Here is a 23,334-nt window from a genome sequence, read left to right on the forward strand (position 1 = left end):
CCGTGTTTAGTCGGTTTTTTTCCCTTATGCTATCCTCTTTTCTTATCCTCTACTTCTAATCCCCTACTGTCATCTTCACCAATGAAAATAAAAAGCGCAAAGTGTCTAGAATACATATCTAGTAATTATATCTTGTGCAACTATTAAAAAGTTTTAAAAAGCGTCTACAGTTAAATCAACTGCAAAGTTGAAACGTGATGAACACTGTATAACTGAGGTATATTTAATGAATTTTTGGAACAAATTTTACTACTCTGTCCCCCCCCCCCCCCAACTTAGTAAGCAAAAATTTTTCATGACCCCAGGTAGTGACGTGCAATATAACAACATAAAATTTATAATTGAGGGTCATAAAAAACACTGGGGGCCAAAACTGAATAGATCCGAATTTTCTTTTAAAGAAGAACTTTTATTTCAACTCTGATTTTCTATTTTAGTGTATATAAAAGATAGCCCCTTTAAGGAATTTGCAGCAGAGTGCCGGATTGTTTAAAAAACTGTAATAAAAAATGTTGTAAGCTTCAACGAAACAGAATATTTAAGAAACAGAATATTTTTCTCCAAATCCTTGACAACACTTGACCGCCTTTATATGCAAAATCACTGTTGCTCATTGGAACATGTTAAAATGGCATGCGTTTGTCGCGGGGGGGGGGGGAATCCGCCCTTTTATCTTGTGAGGGGGTAAAGTGATAAATAAATAATCCTTAATTCACGGAAATGATCTTTTCCGCTTTGGAGCCCCTACTTCGGTGGTGGTTGCCAATTTTAGCCCCCAATAGACGGTTCAAGCTAACATTATCATTTTACAGATTGTACCCAGTGTTTTATAATTATGTTTTGGCGTTTGATGAAAGCGCATTTATAACGTACTCAGTTATTTGATTCATTACTGAGAAGGAAAGAAAGGCAAAATTTTCTCCAAGGGGTCCTTCTAATAAACCTCTGGGTCCTAAATAAACCACTGGGTCCTTCCAATAAACCACAGGGTCCTTAAATAAGCCACTGGGACCTTCTAATAAACCACTGGGTCCTTCTAGAAAATTATTAGACGGACCAAATTTTGGTTCCGGAAAAACTATTCCACTAGAGACGCACTGGCATATTTAAAAGAAACAATACTTGCTTACAAGCTCGATAAAAATAGATAATATCGCAGCCGTTTTCTTTGAATTGCCAAAGGCGTTTGATTCGATGGAACATGAGAATTTATTCGCAAAACTTGAAGAAACCTTGGGTTTTACCGGTTCAGCCAATAACATTATCAAAAGTTCTCTTAATGGTAGGTTTCACTGTGTTAAAGTAAACAATGTAGAATCTGACTGGTTGAAATTAATCAGAAGGTTTCCGCAAGGTACGGTTCCCGAGCCCTTTTTATTCAATATATATATGTTAACGACCTGCATTTTAATATAGTCTCTAATATAGTTCAATACGCAGATGACACAGTCACTTTCTCCTCCAAAAAAGGCTCAAAGTATTTTCCAAATTCTTGAAAGCGACGTAAAAGAATTGATTACTTTATTTAATTTCAAACCTCTTAGACTCACTGCTGACAAAAAGGAATCTATTTTATTTGGCTCCACGGAATCTAAACATATGTCAGTTACAATTGATGCACAAATGATTAAAGAAAAAACGGAAGTAAAATATCTTGGTGTTACTAGTTACTTTTGATTAAAAAATCACCTTTCAATCCAAGTTAAAAAAATTTTTACGATGAATGGCACAAGATACAAAATAAGTCTATACATTACGGAACTGTGTTCCTGAAATATTCAAAAAACACCGAGTAACTCTCTTGTTATAAGTCACCTGAAATGTCCAGCAAAACTTCTATGCTCATTATCTCAGGCTCTGATAACAACTCTCAAAAAACAATTAAGCTGGCCAGTCAAAGCTTGCTACATTCGTAGAAAGTTTGATTCATCTCACGATCTTACACTGATCAATAAAATATTACCTGTCCATATGTTGGTACAATATAGTGTTGCACTATACACTAGACAAGTTTCTAATTACAGAAAATAAACATTTAAAAATATTTCTGGCATTCCATTACCAACGGCAAATTTTTATTTTCACAATCGGACGAGAAATTTAGTACAAAAATTATTGCTAGAACTAAGTACATTGAAAAGGGGGTGATCAATAGTGGTGTATGATATCATAATGGAATATTGAGGACGAATGAAAACCTTGTCGAAATCTTCTATAACTCCCAAAAAATATACAAAGCTCACTCTTTAGAAAAATTCAAGAAGGACCCAGGCCAAATTCAGTTTGGTCAATTAACGTGGCGTGAATTTAGATTTATTTCTTGATGTGTGCTGATCCTCTCTATCTATATATTAATCTATCCATCTATATTTCATTTCAATTATTCAGTGTTCACAATTCAAAAATAATTTTTTTTGTTTTTTATTTAGTACATACACTACCTGCGTGATTTATTTTATATATCGTTTCAGGATTTTACGTGATTTTTTTTTATTTAGTCCTGATAGTAGACTAAAATCCATCATCTCATTGCCTCTCCCTTATTTACTCTTCCCCTCCCTCTGCACTGAAAGTTCCAACAGTTACATTATTGTGCTATTATTGTTTGAGATATACATAAATGTGAGTTGAATGATTTTGCCCTAGCGCATTCTGGTAACCTGATGTTTCTGAAATTTGGAATTCTCTTCTGGAATCTTTCCTTTCATAACCCCCCCCCCCCCACAGCTTAGCCCAGCTTAGTGGTCAGATAGCTTATAGTCCCCCAAATCATTGTAATTATTTCATAATGGGGTGCTAGAAATTGAGGGGGGCTATAATGGGAAAGACCCATCTTCTGTAGCCTAGTTTTTGTTAAATCGGTCTTTCTCGTGATATGCACCCCACCCGGTAAGCTAAGGGCAGAAAAAAGGTCAGAATTCCTAAGCAACATTGTGCATTTTAAGTCGCAGGCTGATAACATACTTGACGGTCAATGCTGAAAAGCATCACATTTTCACTCTTCTAAACACGTTAGGATCCCTTCTGTTTCGACCCCACAGTCGACCCCCCCCCTTCTTTACGTCCCCCTAATAAGAAATTACGTGTTGCTATGTAGCACATTACTATGTAAAATGACACATGACTCGGGGGGCGTAAATGATATATGTCGCTGGGAGAGAAAGGGGGGACAGAATAGGGATCTATCCTGTTTCCCTCCCCCCGTGTTTTTTATGCACTCAGTTACAAGTTATGTATTATTATAAATCAAGCTACTATGTAACTAGCGCGTGCGTCTGGCGGGCGTAAAAGAGGGTTAAAGAGGGGGTCTTTCTTATTATAGCCCCCCCCCCCCCAGCTCAGTGGTGATATAACCTATAGCCCCCCTTCCCCCAATGATAGTATGGGGGGCGGGGGGCTATAAGCTATAATGGGAAAGACCGAAAGAGGGCAAAAACTGCATGGGAACAAAATAAAATGCACATAATTAACTTGCATATTCTGAAACTTGCATTGAGTTATTTGGTACGTGCATAATTAACACTTTAAGTTCTTTATATAAAATATTTTGTAGCATATTTGTATATAAAATGGCTCCGCTTGTGAGGCGGAGTCTGTTTAAAAGCAACAAAGTGGGTCCCAAACCACCGACAGCCGAGGAAGCCAGTTCGAATCTGATTCCGACCAATGAACTGATTGTGAATGAATGGAAGGAAAATAAGAGCAAGAAGGAGGATGTTTTCCTTCTCAAATTGATAGACGAAATGCCCAAAGATGGAAAGAAGAAACGAAAGGAACGGTCAAGTATCAAAGTCTTGGATATTTTCCGCCCTCGAACCTAGTTTAGTGGGTGCATATTATTTGCGCAGGTTCTTAAAGAGCTTAGAATATTTTCCGTTTCTCTGTGACCCCCCCCCCCCCCCCCGTACATTATGCCCCCCCCCCCCCCAGCTTAGTGGCCAGATAACCTATAGCTCCCTTCCCCCAGTCATGCTAAATATACCATAATGGGGGGGGGGGGGGCTATAGTGGGAAAGACCCAAAAGAAGCACGTACGTCTGGGGGTTGCAAATATCATGCACCACTAAGCTGCGGGGGGGGGGGGGGGGGCACAAATGGAAAAGATCCGATTTATTATGTAGCTCTAAAACGGGGGTGTGTAAACTGCTGGGCCGGTGTTTTGGCAGCAAAAAACCGAAAGGATTCGAAGTGTTTTTGCTTATTACCATTTGTTAACAGAATTATGCGTGACAGCAGAGGAGTTATTTTTATTGGGGCTGTCATCAGAAAAAGTTGGTATTTGTACTTGGGGGGGGGGGGGGGGGGGGGGTTCCATTATTGTCCAACCCCACGAAATTACAGCCCCCTTTATGGTATCATTACAGTAATGGAGGGGTAATACGTTAAATGACCACTGGAAAAAGCCGGGGGGCTATAGTGGGAAAGACCACATTTTGGTAGATGAACGAAAAGAAACCACCATTATGATACATTTACGGCAATTGAGGTGGGGGGGGGGGGCTGGGGGGCTGGCTTAATATCTTAATTTTATATCCCTCTAAGCTGACCCTGTGGTAAAGGGCACAATAAAAACCAAATTATCTGTCTCCTGTAAAAGTTGAAAGCGATGCTAATGCGAGTCTGATGTTTATAGGAAATACTGGATCTTTTCCGTTTGTTCCCCCTAGCTTAGTGGGCGCATATCATTTGAACCCGCAGACGCACGTGCTATATTTTTACATAATGATTTACTATGAAATGGCACGTGCTCTGTATCTGGGGGTGGGGGCACGTACTGGGGGGGGGGGGGGCACACGGAAAATATCCGATATACTCACGTTTGGAGGTTCCCCTCATTCTTTCCCTTTCCCGTACATAGTTGCAGAAGCGAACAGAAAAATATCTTTTTGCACTTCAATTGTGACCCTAGTCTATAACCAACAGTTATCTTGCAGGATACTTACAAGGTCCTGCAAGTATATCACGAAATAACGCTTAATCTTGCAAGAGCTCTCTCGAGATCTTACCAGACAACCGCTTTTTTTGAAAAAAAGAAACATGTATTTAACTTTGATAACTATTTTTTAAATTCATTACGATGGAGAGGTATACCCCAAATTTCCGCCTTAGTAAAATTGGCTCGAAAATTAGTTACATACAATGAACGAAATTAGATGACATCCTTTGTATCTTACTTTTCGCAAAAAGGGGTTCCGCCAATTTTGCGAAATAAAAGAACATTCGGTGCGAAAAGTAGGTAACAAATCTTGCAGTACGTTTCCGCTAAATTTAGGTCTCAGTTATTCGCGCGCATTTTGAGCATGCAATAAGCACTTTTATAAAGATTTAATTGAAGCTTTCAAAGCTTTAAAGTATTTTAAATACATGCAACCGCAAAAACTGATTTTTTCCCGAAAAATCCCTCGCACATCAAAGGCTTTGTATATCAATGTGGGACTGGCCAATTTTAATAAGTAGTAATAAATAGTACTAATAATTAGTAATAAGTAGTAACAAAGTACTATAAGTAGTAATAAAGTAGTAATAAAGTACTACTAGTAGTAATAATAAGTAAGGATTAATTAAATAAGTAGTAATTAATTTAGGCTTAATTGCGGATTATATGCGAAATCGAGCTACATTACGTGCGAAAAATCGATACGTAAATTGAGCGGATAAGTGATACAAATCGCGCGAAAAATAGGTTATTGAGTTTGTACTTGTATTTCGCGGCTAAAATTAGGACACTTTTGTGAACACGGGATACGATATTCCCTTCCATTTTGCCGGTTTCTGCTAAAGTAGCTATTTTACGCAACATTGTACCACTTTCAATGTATTAACATAGTAAAAACGAACACGAGATACACACATCGGGTATATCTGCCCGTGACGATTTGGGTATACCTCTGCACTGTAATGTTTTATTTACGAGAATTGATTACAGAGAATCAACGTGCGACAACATTGGTCTCTCAATGAAACCATTTTAAGGTGAAGAAACTCAGAAGCAAAAATATCACTATAATCTTTAGATCAAAATCAGTTGAAAGATGACATTTGGTAAAATACAATAAGATTAATTGATTGCATAATTTTTCAATATTCTGTTCAAATATTTTGCAAACAATTTGGAAAATTGTTTGCAAAATGGAGCAAAGAGTGCTGATGTTTCGAAAACTTTGATCATGACTAAGCCAATTGTTAATCCCATCTTCAAGAATGGCGGCAGTCTCAACATCGGTGATCGGGGCTACGAAACTTAAGCTCACAAAACTGCAGGCTATGATAGGAAAAACCCCCATTAAACAAAGCCCCGGGAAAAGATTATTCCCAGGATTATTCCCAGGAAAAGATTCATATTTGTAGTTATGCACTTTAGTGCGATTAAAACATAACAAAGTGTTCAGGTCTGAACAATTTTTTTTAAAGATTTTAAGAACACTAAAGTGCATAACTACAAATAAGAATCTTTTCCTGGGAATAATATCAATCCCTCAGGAATAAATCTCTATAAAATTAAAATATTTATGAATCTAAGAAGCCTACGTAAGAAGTCTAAGAACTCTGCGCAAATTTTTCTCTTCTTGCACTGTTTGAAATAACTTCTCTGGCTAAGATTTTTACCATAAGAGGTCACATGCGCTATCATATAAGGTCAAGCAAAAGGATCTATTCTGTTACTATGCAAAAGTAGCACGTGCGCCGGGAGGGGGTGGTGCGTTAATGATATAAGCCCACTAAGCTATGGAGAGGGGGGGGGTCAAAACAGAATAGATCTAAACAAAATTTAGGTTTAGATTGCCAGAAGGTAATTGCACTCCATTATCATTTTTTATTGCACAGTTTTTCAATTGTCGTTGTAAATGTCGCTTAATTGTTTGGAGGATTTGGATCTGTATCTTCTCCCTCCCCAGCTTTTCCGTTTGTGCCCTCCTCAGTACGTTATGTGCCCCTAGTTACAGAGCACGTGCCATTACATAGTAAATCGTTATGTGAAAATATGGCACGTGCGTCTGGGGGCTGCAATTAATATGCTCCCACTAAGTTGAGGGGCACAAAAGGAAAAAAAACCAAAATTTCATGCGGATAGCCCGACAAGTCCTGAAACAATTCAAAAAGTTTTCTTTGACTAAACAAAAGACAAAACCTAGAGTGAACCCTGAATGGATGGGAAAACAATTTAGAAAAAAAATCCGATCTATAAATGCGAAAAAACAGTAGAAATCAATGTCAAAATGCCACATGTGAACATAAAAACCGCTAGCGAGATAACAAATTTTTGTTCAAATCCATTTTCTAACTCTACTTTAGATTTAGAGCAAAAAAATTTACGCCGCAAAATTGCTCTCTTTTAGCTCCATTTCCTGTTTCAACGTGGCCAAAACCACTACTCCAATTTCACTCTAAAATTCATCAAAAATTGTGAGAAGATCTTGGATATTAATTTTTTTATCTTCAAAAATGTAAATTTAATGTTATAACCACAACAAAACCGTTTGGTTAAAAATTTACACTTTCAAAATCGACTTGTAAATATATGAATAGTTTGGTCTTTATACTTCAGTAGAAAAAATTCCTAAAGCCTCTTACTTGTCTATCTATTGGAACACGTTCATGCAGATTGGACATTTCGCTGCTTAGTTTGTCCTTAAATTTATTCTTAGTTTTTTCTTTTCGGATCTCAATTGGTAAATTATTCCACTTCCTAGAAAAATGTCAGATCAGTGACCTGTCACTCCATTTGGATTGACACTTATTCTTTGGAAAAAACTGGACGGTTCTGGAGTTTTTTCTCAATTCGTGTTTTTCTAAAATCTTGAGTGAGGAACTTTTGGTTTCTCGACTGCTCTCTTTACATCGTGAGAAGAAATCAGAGAATTTAAGAAGACCAACTTTTTTTAATGAAAAGCTCTGCTGGTAAAATTTTGTCTTTCAATAAAAGATCTCTTGCAGTGTCAAACTTTTTGCTCAGGTGACAAACCTTTTTTCCCCAGTTTATTTGTCTATTACCTCTCTGAAGTGACATAACCAACAAGTGATTGGAAACAAATTGCACTGAAACTAAGATGGGACAGAACACGTGATTTAAAAAAACGGATTTTTGTTTTAATGTTTCAAGATGCCCTACTAAGTAAAACGACCTAATAACATTTGCCATTTTTGCTAACGTTTTGTTTATCTGTATGATAAAAAAATTTAGAGTGTTATCAATTATTATACCTAAATAACGACAACTTGTTTTTGGCTTTTTGAAAATTCCATTAAAAGGCAATTTTTCAATTTTTGGTTCACCGTTTTTTGAAAAAAATCATAATTTTGGTTTTATCTCGGTATAAAGCATATTCTGCCTCATATAACTGTCAGTTTGTTGAAATACACCGTTAATTTCGCATAGGAGATTTTCATTGGATTTGGAAGGAGAAATAATGCATGCGTCATCTGCAAACTGTAAAACGTCCTCTTTTTTTCATTTTTTTCCGGGAAATCACTGATATACATTATGAAAATTAAAAGTCCGAGAACCGTTCCTTGAGGTCACCCAGTTCAAATATTCAATGCTGTTCTTTACGCATTGTTTTCTCTTAGACAAAAACAATAATAGCATTGCAATTGATTCCGTACTAAATCCATATTTGGTAATTTTTTTAATAAAAATTTGGTGAGATATTGAGTCAAAAGCTTTGGCTAAATCCAAGAATATATTAACACTTTCATTTTCTTCTAACAAACTGTTTACTGATTCCGTCAACGATATAACTGTGTCAATCGAAGATTTTCTTTTCAGAAACCCAATTTGATTTTTGTTGATTATTTCATACTTTTCAACATGTTCTAGGATTTGTTGGAACAAAAGTCTTTCAAAAATTTTGCAAGAGTCGTTGTAACTGAAATTGGTCTGTAGTTTTCTGCTTCCGGTGGATCAACTTTTTGTAAATTGTAGTTATCTATACATTTTAAGTACATCGCGAAAAATTCTTTTTTGATTTGCATTGGTTTATTGCAAACAGTAGATGTGCTCCAATGGAAATATTGCTACACTTGATGGTTCATGTAGTAAGTAATCCAGGACTCGCTGCTTTGTTTTGTGGTAACTGATCAATTACAGTAAACAGTTCTTTTCTCGTTATATGTCTGAAGGAAAACACAGTTTTGTCAAAAGCATGGTCCGGTAACTCACTCTTTTCTGTCTCGCCTTCTTATAAACCTAATTTAAAAAAACAAATATTAATTATGTTAGCTATTTTTTTTATCTTTTAAAATATCTTGGTTACATTAAATTCCAGAAATTTCGCTATTTTTATCTTCGTGTTTTATTTTTGTTTTAATGAATTTCCACTGTTGCTTTGAAGCGGGAAGACTTTCGAACAACTTCTGTGAATAATTGTTACTCGGTCTTCTAAGTAGTCTGTTTGTATGGTTTCTTATTCTTTTGTATGAGTTATATGAGTCAACTTCCTTTTCTTTCCAAATATTGAAAAGCCTGTGCTTTTTGTTAATAAGATTCAAAATTTCTCTTGATAACCATTTCCTTTTTGTTGGTTTTGACGAAGGCTCTTCTTTTTTAATAGGAATTACCTTATTCAGAATATTTTCAAACTTATTCAAACACTTTTCAAAAATTGAGTTTGCATTGATTTGTTGATACATGGGACTCCAATCCGCTGATGGAATTTTCTGTTAACATTAGCCTTACTAATTTTTTAGTATCCCCATAAACTGCGTTTTGTTGTTTTTATAATCAATATTCAGTACCGAAAGGAAAACTTGTATAAAATGCTCACTTCAAAACAACTGCTTGATAACGGTTGTATCAAAAGTTTGTCGTCTTGTGAATAAGCATTGATCAATCAGTGTTTCCTGATTTCCATTTGTCCAGGTTGGGGATTTTTAAATACTAATTCAAGCCCATTGTTAGAAGCAAACTCTGTCAACAGCTCTCTTTCTATTTGATGGAAGTAATTTATGTTATAGTCCCCGAATAGTATTATATTATCTGTTATTGAATGTGCCCCTGAAATGTCTGATGTCAACTTTTCCAGAAAAAACTTGCTTAAATTTTTTTTGGAACAATAAGAAACGTTCGTTAGAAATTTTTTTATTAAACGGTGCTTGTATTTCAACCCACAAAGATTAAAAAAACCTTCTGTAAATAGAGCTGAGATCATTCCTTATTTTCATGTTGAATGTATTCCGTACCCATATTCCTACTCCACCACCTCCCGTTAATGGGTCAATTTTGATCTACTTTGATGGGAATAGTGATGATTGTTGCTTAAAAAGTTCACGGGTATCTTTTGATTATCGTTTATCCATGTTTCAGTAACAATAAAGCATGTTTGTGTGTTCGGCTGCTGCAAGAAATCCCAAATTTCTTTGTGCTTGTTGATAACGCTTCTAATTTTTGTATATACAAAACATGGATATAAGTTTGCTTTTGCCTTACGTTTTTCGTAGTCTTCGGATGTTTGTAAAATACGTAAATTGGGTCCTGGATTAGATTCGACATCACTGCAAAGTGAAATCAAGTAGGTTTTAACTAGGAATTGATATATTAAGTTTAAAGACCAAAATCCAAGACATACCTTATACAACATTGTTTTGCTTTCAAAAATCAAACAATTTGAAGTGCTTGGGTGACATTTGATTAAAAAATTATACTTTTTTTCTGTAAAAACAGGCTAAAACATAGGAAATTTCCATTAGGAAAACATTTTTTTCAGAGCCACCCATACGCATTATATCCCATATGACAACTTCTGTTTCAGTTATTGTTGACGTTAACTATTGGCTGCCTTTTGATTCGTCCCATAAATGCGTTGCTGCCAGAAGTATGATACCCACACTTGATATGTAATTTCTTAAGCTAAAATCCATTTTTGTTACGATGAATGCCATTCATTCGAAGATCTGATTTTTTCCAAATTATAATCCTGAAATTTTAAGACGGTATTTTGAAACTCGTCGCGTAAACCATCTGCTATATCGTGTAAAGCCCGGTTAAATTTGGTCAATTCATCATGGTTGGTTTTGCGTCCAAAACTGCCGTTTTTACCTTGGGTAATTTACAGATCGCTACTTTTTAACGCTTTATTTTATTGACGCACTTCGATAAAACGACTCCCAAATATTTGGTGGCATCATCTCCTGCCGTACCTTGATCAATGGAAATATGCCCTGTAAGAATAATCAGACGTTTTGTTTTTGTCGATGGCCCATAATCGTCAATGATGTTATTGAGGTCTTTTAGTGTCGAAGATGGATAAGGATCAATGGCAGCATTATTACTAATGCCGTTTTGGCGAACCAGTTTATACGAGTTGTCAGAAATAATTAACTGTTTTGTGAAACGAGGAACAAAATTTGGATAAAAATTTAGTTAAAAATTTTGGACATATTTTTTACCGTTTTTTCGCTAATTAAATTTGATATCATTTTGTCATTTTGACTCCTCAAATATTAAATTTCACATTGAGCTTGATTATAAAGTTCTTTTTGATGTTCCAATTTGAGCTGAAGTCTGTCCAATTCTTGGTTGTTTTCCTGATTCTTGTAGGCTAAGTTAAGCGACTCCCTTCTTTGATTTCTTAGTTGCATCACCTCGCTTACTAGTTTCTCTTTTGTCCATTTTGACAAACCCGAATTATTATCTGTCATCTTAATATCTATGTTTTAGGGTGATTGGTTTTAGTTATTCATGCATAAACCAGAATAAAAGACTCGCCCTGAAAATGAAGCTATATTAAATAAAAGTTAAATTGGTTTGGTCTCACCTGTTTGAAGTCCAGATATAGAATACCCAATAATTCGGTTTGCTTGTGGAAGAAAGAAAAACAACTTGTTTGCATTATCGAAAAAACAAAAAAGTCTTTTTGAGATAAAGTTCTGAATGATTGGAAGCAGAAAAAAAATCTATCAGCGTGTTCGTTCATATAAATTTACACTGCTGACTTTGCCTTTTGACTTTTGTCTTTTTCTTTCAGTGACACTCCCCTATTTAATGACACGCCCCTATTTCAGGGTTCCAAGGGAGGCAAAGGGTCAAAGAAAATGTACGCGGGTAAGCTGAAGATGAAGACATGTCCCCATGTCATTGGGAACTTGTATTGCCCTGAACACGTCGTTGACAAATTCAGGGCAAATCACGAGGTCAAACATGAGGTAAAATTTTTACGACTTCAGGGTAAAAATTTAACTCTCCCCACTAGCTATCGGGTGTCAACTTTGTTCTCTTTCTCCGTTTACCTGAAAAAACATTTAAGACCAAATCCTATTTTAGAATTCACCATTTTTTTGTTTATAAATCTTTCTTAGGCCAACGATTGGAGATACGGCAAACCCCAATGGCCTTTTTTACATCATGACAATATGATTCGTTCAGGCGTAAAAATCTATGTTCATTTGACTGTTTTGCGTGTCAACTGCGAAATATGTGTTCACCTTCTCGGCTACTGAGAGGTCGAACTCTGATTTGAAATTAAGCACTGATTTTTTTCTTGCTGCATCGTCTAATATTTTGATTTAACCATATTATGCAATATATACTTCTCTCGCGCTGCTGCAAAATATCACTTGCATTTGAGTTTAGGTGTAATTTTTCGTTTTTTGCAATTGTCTACGCAAAATTGCCATCATTTTGAACAAAATGGAAAACGTTTGCCGGTTTTTGTTAACAATTTTGACAACAAAAAATCGGCGGTACCGAAGTTATACCAGCTAAGATATTTCAACGGATATCTCGCTATTATTACAAAAGATGCTCTTTTTTTACGTCATTTACTTGCGACTCTTTTTAAGGAAGAGATGACAAAGCTATTCGTATACCACAAAAAAGGCGTGAACGACCTTGAATTTGTGGGCAATATCACGTGCAACACCCACCCCGACACACCCGCGTCGTACCTGGACAACGGATTGTTTATTGTGACTGCAAATGACGACAGTATACCGGGGGGAATGGCAGTGGCCACTACAGAATACAGGACCCACATTGAACAGTTAGGAACTCCTCCCCCTTGGAGCCCTAAAAAATACAATACAGCGTATGTCTTATCTCTCGGTGCTCAAAATTATCAAAGTTTCTCTTATAAAATATGATTTTAAATTTTTTAAAACTAGTTCATTAATTGCTCGCAAACGAAGCTTGCAGCAGTTACATTAGTTCTGCGGTCTTTTTGCGACTCGAAGAGGAGTATTGGTATTCTAAAGATTTTCTTTTAGCTGAAAAAGTTTGTGTTCAAGACTTGAATTTTGAGTTTTGTTTTCGAATATTGACTTATGTTTCCGAACGTTGGCGTTTTCGATTACTGGATTCTAATAGTAGCTTAGGTACTTATAAATAGCAAATAGGAATTTCTGTTAATTTTCATGGTCGAATGTTTTCTGCATAATAGTCCCTCCTCCCTATCCAAGCTAAAGACAATCCCCTAATTACCCTCTAACTACCCACACACCCCACCTATCAACCCCTCACCTACTAACCCCTCCCATTACACCCCTCCCCCCACCAGCTATCGAAACTATCCTAGCCTCTCCCACCACCCGTCTACCTAACCCGCACCTACCTACACCCACAACTACATATCCCCACATCTACCTACCCCCTAACTGCCCACTCACTTTTCAACTGCCCACTCATCCTTGCAATTGATATTGTACATTAGGGTCTTTGGCGGATCACAATGTGATGACGGGGAATCATATAGGTGATGCCCCACCGAATAAAAACAAAAACATCAATGGTTAAAGATTTTTGAAAAATAGATGTATGATTCTTGGTAATCATACAAGGATAAAATATGATTTCTTTGGTTTCATACAAGGATCGTACTAAGAAATTAAGTATGGACAGTATGAAATCATATATGATCCTTGTATGAAATCAAAGAAACTTCAACCCGGGAGGCTTGTTTAAAACTATGCTTAGCTTCTGAACTTGTTTGCTTTTCAGATTAACATTTTACGAACTGCGTTGGTTTATGGATCACCCCTACTTCATCACTCTGGTGCTGACTGTTATTGCAGATCACACAGTTATGCACGTGAAGAAGAAAAAGAACAGAGATGGATCCGAGGCACTGACTAAGAAACCAAAACCGACCAGTTTTATTGGGAAAGACTACAAAAGCAATTTGGAGTCATTGCTGGATAACCTAAGCAAGGTTCTGGTCTTTATGACCAGGAAAGTTAATCCTGATAAATGTAAGTTGAAACCTGATGTTGAGACGACAAGAATGATAAAAATTTGAGAATGATTGAATTTCTCGAAGATATTCACCCAGGATGACCGAACTTACTTGCCGTAAATGGGACCATAATGGTCCATAAAAGTCAATTGAATTTTTAGTTGTATGAGGTCTCTATGCTCCGTAAGTTTCATTAACGTTCTGTTTTGTAGTTAGTACGTGTCCGGACAAAACAGTCCCAGACAAAATAGTCCCAAATTGCAAAATATTCCCAGACAAAACAGTCCCAGACAAAATAGTCCCGAATAAATACCGAAACAATTGTAAAAAATAATCTAGAAACAATTAACAACCATAATCTATGAGTTAATTTTCTGAATGTTTTGTTTTTAATTGCAATGAACGAGGATTATACCAAAAAGTTGTTTTAAAAAATATATTTTGGCTAAAACTATGTTGAATCAGCTTAAAATTTGTATTCACTATAAAAGGTGAATATAGTATTTCGCCATTTCATAACAAATAATGCCACTGTCTGAAGGTTTCCAAGTTGCCGTTTAGACTGTTCATTAGCCAAACGCAAAATTTTTAAAGGCCATACTATGATTATTAAGTTGCGGTAAAGGTCGCAAAAGCGTTTTATGATTGTTAAGTTTCTTTTATGGTGGTTAACAGGACACTCTCACTCTCTAGTCCAGACCGTTTCTAGTCCAGACCGTTCAAATTGACAAATTGAACCCGACCATCTCTAGGGTTGATATCAGTCAAATAGGTGGGCGTGAATTCAAAACATTTCTGACAATTACATAGATTATAAAGTGGTGGATGCTAGCTACCAAAGCTGCTCAAACTCACAATAGAATTTGAAAATTTTCTGGTATTGAGCTTGGGAAATCGACAATTTCTATCCAAAAACGACGAGAGCACATCTGTCTTTAACATTTATATCCAAAGTATCACACATTAGAGAGTATGCAGTTTTTGATAAATCCTCCGATGCGATTTGAATTTTTCTAGTAACAAAGAGGCTCGGTAATGTGCGTTCGCACATGATACTCCGACCCCGCTCACCAACGTTTAACTGTCTGCCAAATGAGGAAGAGATAGAAAACTTTCAAAACATCACATACTGTTCAAAAAACAACTAAGAGAGCGAAAAAGCAATGCTGGACTAGAGGGTTAATGAGACTTGCCATTGATAAGGGTACTGGACAAGGCAAAAAATCAAATAATAGCAAACAATAATTACGACCAAAACTCGATGTCTATATTTTAAATGAACACTTAACAACGAAATGAAAAAGAAGTCAGATAAATTCTGAACTAAAGTGTACTTCTTTAGAGAATATATGAGAATATTGCACCTGAGAAAAAAAATCATTCGAATTCAGTGAGGAAGTGTTGTCGCAAACGTCAAAGCCATGGGCTATTCATAGCAAGAAATAAATATGTTCAGAAACGTTATTTTATGCTAATTGGGCTAATCGGTCAGTTTGATAATGTGGCAAGGAAACAAAAGAAATGGCAAAAGTCCAAAAATGAAACTTTTCTGATGAAAATGCGTAGTACCAAAGCAAAGAACCCATTAGTTCCAAACAAAAACATTATAAAGATTGGCTGTTTCTTCACTAAAAGGGGAATTCCAGCTGTCGTTAGAGACACACAGGGAAAAAGTTGACAGAAATGACGTATAAAAGACCAAGCTCAAAAATCCACCGGTTTTCTAGAAACAAATACTTTCAAAAACACAATCGAACCGTAAAAAATCAAATTAAAACACAAACAAAATAATTTGAAATTGCTATGGAAGCAAGATGAGCTCGTGTCTAGCGTGAACAAAGCATAAAACAACAAGAAACGACAAAAATTTTACAGACAATTAAAAAAAATCACAGTGGACATGCACATCTTATAAGTAAAAAAACATCGAAGTCCATTGAAAACATCGAAATCCATTACAAACATTAAAAAAAAATCACAGTGGACATGCACATCTTATAACTAAAAAACATCGAAATCCATTGAAAACTTTCAATTGATAGCAAAGACTTGAGTCCCTTGTTTGCGTCTTGTTTGGAATTTAATTGAGTCTTCATTGTGAAAAGTCTTTTCGAAAAAAAGCAAACGAACAAGAAGTATTGTCCAGTTTAGAAAACTCACAAAATTCATATGAAAACAAATTTTTAAGCTTTAATGTCATGAGTAGAAACATAAGCAATTATATAAACTTCTTTTGGAATAACGGAAAGTTGGTGATCCCTGTCAACAATGATAACAATTGATTTGTTGATGAGTACGAGAACAAGAATTGGGAATTACAATTAAATTTTATTAAAACTTGTTTGAATGTCATTAAAACCGTTAGAAATATACTGAATTCTGTAAATTGATTCATTTGAAAGTCCATTGAAGCAACCAAGGCCTTAGGTTTTCATTAAAATGTTGTACGATAACATGAAGAATGACAATCAAAATAAAAACCAAAAAAAATTGCGAGAGATCGGTTTTGCAGCCGTTAAAACTGTAAAGCACATTCTTTAATTGCGTATTGGAGTTGTCGTCTTTATTGCAATACTGTGAAGAGAGAACAAATAAAAATTTAAAATGCAGGCAAATATGCAAAAATCACAACATTTTATGAAGTTTTGTAGTAAGATAAGTGAGAAACAATTAGATAAATATAAAACTTTTGTTTTAAGTGCACTAAAATAATTCTTGTATTTTTTTTTATGTTTTATTGAATTCAGTTGGAATAATTGATACCCTGTATTTTTGAGATTATGCTACATGTGGACAGATAAAAGACTAAAATTGGCAATTTTCAAATTTTCAAAGTTTATCTTTAATACAAAATTTTTCAAAGTCAAAAGAGACAATAGATGTAAATTTAAAGTCTCGTCTAGCTCTTAATGAAACCAATTGGATCTTTGATTAATCACTAAAATTAATCATTAAAATTAGGGAAATCAAAAAGCTGTAAAAAGAACAAAAAATTAGGGGAAACAGAGGAAATAAATTATTGTTTACGAAAACAAATTGTCAAAGCCATAAGACTTAACATTTTCTCTAAGACTTAACAATATTTCAGTTGGTTTCATTGTGCGGTTTTTTAAGTAGGATATGTCAATAATTAGGCTTTGATGAGAAATCATTTTCGTCAGTAATCAACATCAAATTTTTCACCATTTTTTGAAAAAGTAAGGCATTTTTTATTTGCAGAATAGAATAATTACAAAATGAAATATTTCATAAACCAAAATTATATGATCCATTTTGTATGATTTTGAGTTAGTTTTTTTTTGAAAAAATGACAAAATGTCAATTCCAGAAAGGTCCCATGGGAAGCAATAGATCAACTTGCTTTTTTTGGGTTTTTAGACAAATTTAGAGAGAATTTAGACAAATACGGATAAAAAGCGTTTTTGGAGCCATTTTTGATTTTAAAAAGTCCAAAGTTCAAAAAATTTAAAAAATTTAAACAAAAGACTGGGATAAAACAAATCAGCCAGCCTCCTCTCTCATTGAAAGTAAAACCATTAACATTTTTGTAAACAATTTCAACAATTGTTCGAAAAATTGACAAAAATTTGGTCAGAAAATACAGAAAGTGTGAACAAAAAAAAAAACAAAATTTTAGTTCCAGATGAATCCCATGGGAAGCAAACGATCAACTTGCTTTTTTGGAGTTTTTAGACAAATTTATAGGGAGAATTTAGACAAATTCGGATAAAAAGCGTTTTTGGAGCCATTTTTGATTTTAAAAAGGCCAAAAGTCAAAAAAATTTAAAAATTTAAACAAAAAACTCGGATAAAACAAATCAACCAGCCTCCTCTCTCATTGAAAGTAAATTCATTAACAATGTTGTTAACAATTTCAACAATTGATTGAAAAATTGAAAACAATTTGGTGAGAAAATTCGGAAAGTGTGAATAAAAACGACAAAATTTTAATTCCAGAAGACTCCCATGGGAAGCAAACGATCAACTTGCTTTTTTGGAGCTCTTAGACAAATTGAGAGAGAGAATTTAAACAAATTCGGATAAAAAGCGCTTTTGGAGCCATTTTTGATTTTAAAAAGGCCAAAAATCGAAAAAAATTTTAAAATTTAAACAAAAGACTGGGATAAAACAAATCAGACAGCCTCCTCTCTCTTTGAAAGTAAAACCATTAACATTTTTATAAACAATTTCAACAATTGTTCGAAAAATTGACAAAAATTTGGTCAGAAAATACGGAAAGTGTGAATAAAAAAAACAAAGTTTTAGTTCCAGATGAATCTCATAAGAAGCAAACGATCAACTTGCTTTTTTTGGAGTTTTTAGACAAATTTATAGAGTGAATTTAGACAAATTCGGATAAAAACCGTTTCTGGAGCCATTTTTGATTTTAAAAAGGCCAAAAGTCAAAAAATTAAAAAATTTAAACAAAAGACTCGGATAAAACAAATCAGCCAGCCTCCTCTCTCATTGAAAGTAAAACCATTAACATTTTTGTAAACAATTTCAACAATTTTTCGAAAAATTGACAAAAATTTGGTTGAAAAATACGGAAAGTGTGAATAAAAACAACAGAATTCTGTCTAGAATTTTGAAATTTTATACCCCGATAACTCCTTGTAAAAACCAACATCAAAAAGGTCCTATTAGTTTCATATTATAAGCTGGACGGGCTTTCAAGCTTTCAAGATAGCGCTTGCAACTCTCTATGATGAATATATCCATCGGCCGGAAATGACTGAACAAAAAAACCCGTTTGAGTATATAGTTCCTCATCCAAAAGTGGGTCGGAACAATTAATTATAATGAAAACTTATTTCAATAAAAAACATAGTAGGAGCTAGAGGAAAAGATTCCAAAATACAATCATTACATGATATAATTAATTTTTAGTTTGGGGCATCTGCAACTAACTCATTATACGAATCTCGAGCACTGGTTAAGTAATTTTGAGTATCAAACTCTTGAATTTATATTTATAGTGACTTGAACAGTACATTTACATAGAATCATCCTAGAGAATTGAAACAGTCAAACATATGTTTAATTTGGTATGACTTGTAAGGAACACGAGCTTGTCTTTTCTCCCAAAAATTGAGAACAAAATAGAACAAATGTAGGATAAAAAAAGAAAATTTTGATCCCTAAAATTTTCTCATAATTTCCTTGTTCAGTTGTTTTTCGAACCTCCTTCAAGCTAGCGTAAATCGGTTCTTCTCATTAAAAAATTACCCAAACCGATAATGATAAACTTTAAACAACCCGACGCACATTTAAACTCGTAAACTTGAATTTCCATATTGAAACTAACAAAACAATTGGGTTTTTTCAACATATTAAAATTGTGAAAATCATGTTGAAACATTTCTGAGGCGACATTATAAATTGGAGGAGACTAATATGACCATTGGTTCCGAATACTGTTGAGGTTTTGGTCTCCAAAAATCAGTAAAATTATTTATGGTTTCTTCATCTTTCACGCCGGTTTTAATTTGGTTTCCAGTTTGAGAGGTGAATTTCTCAAATAATAATATAAAAAAATATTAGAAAGAGATCATTCAACTTTTTGATTCTGTTTTAAATACATTTTTCGCTAAAAATTTGGCAGTTTTGCTCGTTTTTGTTTCTAATGGTTTTTTTTAAAAAAAAATTTACATGCTTCTGTAATTCGTAAAGCAACAAAACTGTAGAGTTCCCAAATTTTTAGAACATTCTTAGAAAAAATCAGTGTATTTGGTGCAGTTTTTTTTAGAATTTTCCTTAAAAAAACAAATCTTTTAACTTCATTATTTTAAATTTATTTGGAGGACCAGTGAAAACCGTGGATTTCCAAAACTTAAAGATCTATTAAGAGTAATAAATTCAATCCTTGTTCCGACCCCACACAGTTTTTTTTCACACAACTTAGACCGATTGATATATTTATCATAGAGAGTTGTGAAAAGCATCACTAAAATGCCTGGCAAACGTACAGAGTAAAATAATATAGCTTCTCAAAAATTTGTATACTTCGAATAGTGGTCGAGCTCTGAATTTTTTGTGAATCCGATGAAACTTTCAACGCCAATTTGATACACATTTTTTTGGCATTTTTATCGTTTTTTGTTAGTTTTAATCAATTAGGTTACACTTTTAAAAATTCATTGGTTTTTGTAACGCTGAAGCATTATCGATGCTGATCATTTTTGTTGTTTTTTGTGTTATTTTCCACGTTTATTTTTTCAAAGTCCTCATATGTCATTAATCAGGCATATTTGAATCTAAATGGTAAAATTGACGCCATTTATTTTTGTAAAAACAAATTGGAAAATTTTTTATTTTGTTTTTTTTTGGTTTTCCACTTATTTTGTGTTTGGGTTAAATTTGCTTGTTTTCAATTGGAGTCATCAATTAATTTGAATGCGGACAAGTCCAATTTTTTTTATGAAGAGGCGTAGATGAAACTTTTGAATGTCTCCTTTTGATGATAATAGATTTTTTAAATATGTTTCAAAAGGATTTATTTCTGACGTTATTTTTTCATCTGCACACATTTTCAATTCTAAATGAGATAACTTGTTAATTAAAAAAATTACGGTTTCAGACTAAGGATAGATATTGATTTTCGGAACTCAGTTTGTTTTTAGTAAAGTTAGTCGTTGACTTGATAAAACAGTTTCTTTTTTTCCACTTGAGAAATTGCATTAGATTTGATTTTATGTCTGTCCTGTCTTTTTTTGAGTGTGCACTCCAATAAAATAAACAAATTTTATCTCACTTGAGTGAATCTTTTTTTGTACAGACGTCTGCTTTCTTTAAGAATCTATCAAAGTTTAAATAACAAAAATTTATCTACTTCTTTAAAGGTAGTCGCTCTCTGCTTCAGTTGATAGACAGTTGGGACATGATTGTGAATCAGCGCAATCGAAACATTGTGCTTTTTTTAGCTCTGACTAATATACCACTACCTGAATTTGGCCGGGTAATAAATGATGCCTCGACTATGACTTCAGAATGAGAACCCAACTTTCATTCAACCTGAAATTTGTCCTCGCACTTGGTTCAACCCTGAAAAATATGTCACAGCGTAGGATTAGGTAGGTTTCGGGATACCTAATTTTTTGTGGTAAATCCATTCTTGCGTATGAAAAGATTTTTGTCTCGAATTGGAGAATAATTCGGCTGGACTTTATGAGCTTTTAATTGAGATAACCCTGTTCGCTCTTGATTGAAGCTTTTAGTTAAAAAAAAACCCTGATTGGAACATTATGTGTGTGTTGAGATGAGGGAACAACTATGATGCCGCTCAAGATCAATGAAGTCAATTTGCAAAGAAGCGCTGATAAGCAAAAAGCAAGTCTGGCTCAAACTATTTAAGTATTATGAGAAGTGACCTCTGCTCGAAGTGACCTATGATCAGACCATTTTTCAGAATTTCTATTCTCATCAAATTCCCATTCGCTCAAATATTGCCCAGATTAATGTAAGATCTCTGCTCTTTTGCCATTATGCATATTTTTGGATACCCAAACTGAGGTTTAAGAGCCAAACAATCTCTGATAAGACAATATTGTGTCGCGGGGGTAGTGAGAGGGGGGTATTACGCTATCAAAAATATGCACAAGTCGTATAAAAGCTGAGCTCTTTACAATAATGTGGGGAATATGGTTCCAGCAGCGAGGGGGAATATGATGAGAAGGCTGATTCTGAAAATTGGTCTGATCAGAGGTCACTCCGGTTTGCAACCTCAACATAGGTAATGAAGTTGGAATAAAAGAGTTGTGAATAATTATAATTTTGCTATACAAAATAACTTTGTTTGAATCGCTACAATTTTTCATAATCATAGTTTTTCAGAGCTTATTCTCAAGAATTGAAAGCAGCAGTTTAGTACATAGGTTTATATGTCATAAATAATACTTTTTGTTCGGCAACAGATGATGAGAAATTTATAATGTTTTATCTTTTATTATAGTTAGAACTCATATTTTTTTACTAGTTAGAAATCACTTAGTGCATTTTTTGAAATGTCTGGTATTTGAGCCAGATATTGATTTTTCGAGAAAAAAAACAGATTTAAATATTTGTTAGTTAGGACCTATTAATTTCAATTTTTCGTTTTTTCACACGAGATTTTTTGCAATGCAGCGATATATGGGTTCCCAATTGAATTATTTACTCTGCGCAAGTTGGGAATTGGAGTACAATTAAACTCCAGATAACTGAAAATCCAGGTTTCAGGAATGAGTTTCTTAGGCTTCTTTAACAAAGTTTGTATCCGCAAATAACTGTGCTAATAACTGTCAAAAAAATCCTAGAAGTGTTTTTAAATTTACAATTTAACATGCTTCCCATTTTGATATGGAGATTTTGTAAATGAAATTATTAAGTTTTGCATCCAGACCTTAAAAGATAATCATATCCCGAGTCGAGGTTTGGCATTGAGTTTTGGTAAGAAATGCGGTGAAATGTGATGAAAAACAAACATATTTCACCACGTATTTCTCACATCTTTTTGCGGTGAATGCGGTGTATCGCGGTGAATTATTTTTTTTCACCGCGTTCTCAGTATTCCTACAAAAAAGAATCTTCACTAACCGGTTCCAAACTCTTCCATGCCTTCAACTGCTTATTCCACTGCGCCAACTCTCACTTACATCCTTGATATTTTTTTTGAATTTAAATCAGATTGAGTAAAATTTTGAACAGCAAATGCGGTGAATTTTTGTAAGAAATGCAGTGAGTTTCGCAGTGAATTTTTGTAAGAAATGCGGTCAAATGTGGTGAGTTATTTTTTACAGCGCATTCAACGTTTTATCCACATTTCAATGCGGTAAATTTTTGTAGGAAATGCGGTGAATTTTGCGGTGAACATTTGTAAGAAATGCGGTGAAATATGCATTGTCACCGCATTCACCGCATTTTTTTTTTACAAAAATTCAACACATTCACCGCATTTCTTACAAAAATTTACACAAAAACTGCGACCCGGGATGTTGCTATGGTCTCTTAAGAAATTAAATCAAGTCAAAAGTTAATCCCCTCGAACTTTGAAGCTAGCTGCTTTGATAAAAAACCCTCAGTTGACCACTGTCGCCAATTAATTTCTGTTTAGAAATGCTTATTCTTTCTTTTGCACATGTTGTGATGATCTGGAAACTACAGATGTATCTAAAATGTCAATCCAAGTTTA

The 23,334-nt window shown here is 34.4% G+C and overlaps 1 protein-coding gene across 6 annotated transcripts; it reads left to right on the forward strand.

Moving 5' to 3' along the window:
- The first annotated feature begins 3,515 nt into the window (after window positions 1–3,515).
- LOC142352445 (uncharacterized) lies at window positions 3,516–21,591 on the forward strand. 6 transcript variants are annotated; one of them, XM_075404861.1, is made up of 5 exons: window positions 3,516–3,771; window positions 11,999–12,141; window positions 12,778–13,022; window positions 13,931–14,181; window positions 21,424–21,591. In XM_075404861.1, exons 1-5 carry the CDS (start codon window positions 3,570–3,572, stop codon window positions 21,516–21,518), a joined length of 936 nt encoding a protein of 311 aa, XP_075260976.1. In that variant the 5' UTR covers window positions 3,516–3,569; the 3' UTR covers window positions 21,519–21,591. The 6 variants fall into 6 exon arrangements, with proteins under 6 accessions (XP_075260976.1, XP_075260978.1, XP_075260975.1 ...); XM_075404863.1 differs by lacking the exon at window positions 21,424–21,591 and adding an exon at window positions 21,089–21,194; XM_075404860.1 differs by lacking the exon at window positions 21,424–21,591 and adding an exon at window positions 14,378–14,547.
- Window positions 21,592–23,334: the final 1,743 nt, after the last annotated feature.

The sequence above is a fragment of the Convolutriloba macropyga genome, chromosome 1 (genome assembly GCF_964194025.1).
Source record: "Convolutriloba macropyga chromosome 1, txConMacr16.3, whole genome shotgun sequence".
Classification (NCBI taxonomy): Eukaryota; Metazoa; Xenacoelomorpha; order Acoela; family Convolutidae; genus Convolutriloba; species Convolutriloba macropyga.

Coding starts and splice junctions, on each gene's coding strand:
- LOC142352445 (XM_075404860.1), top strand. CDS start 3,570: ATGGCTCCGCTTGTGAGGCGGAGTCTGTTTAAAAGCAACAAAGTGGGT. Junction 12,142..12,777: donor ATCACGAGGTCAAACATGAG/GTAAAATTTTTA, acceptor ACTCTTTTTAAG/GAAGAGATGACAAAGCTATT. Junction 13,023..13,930: donor CCTAAAAAATACAATACAGC/GTATGTCTTATC, acceptor TTTGCTTTTCAG/ATTAACATTTTACGAACTGC.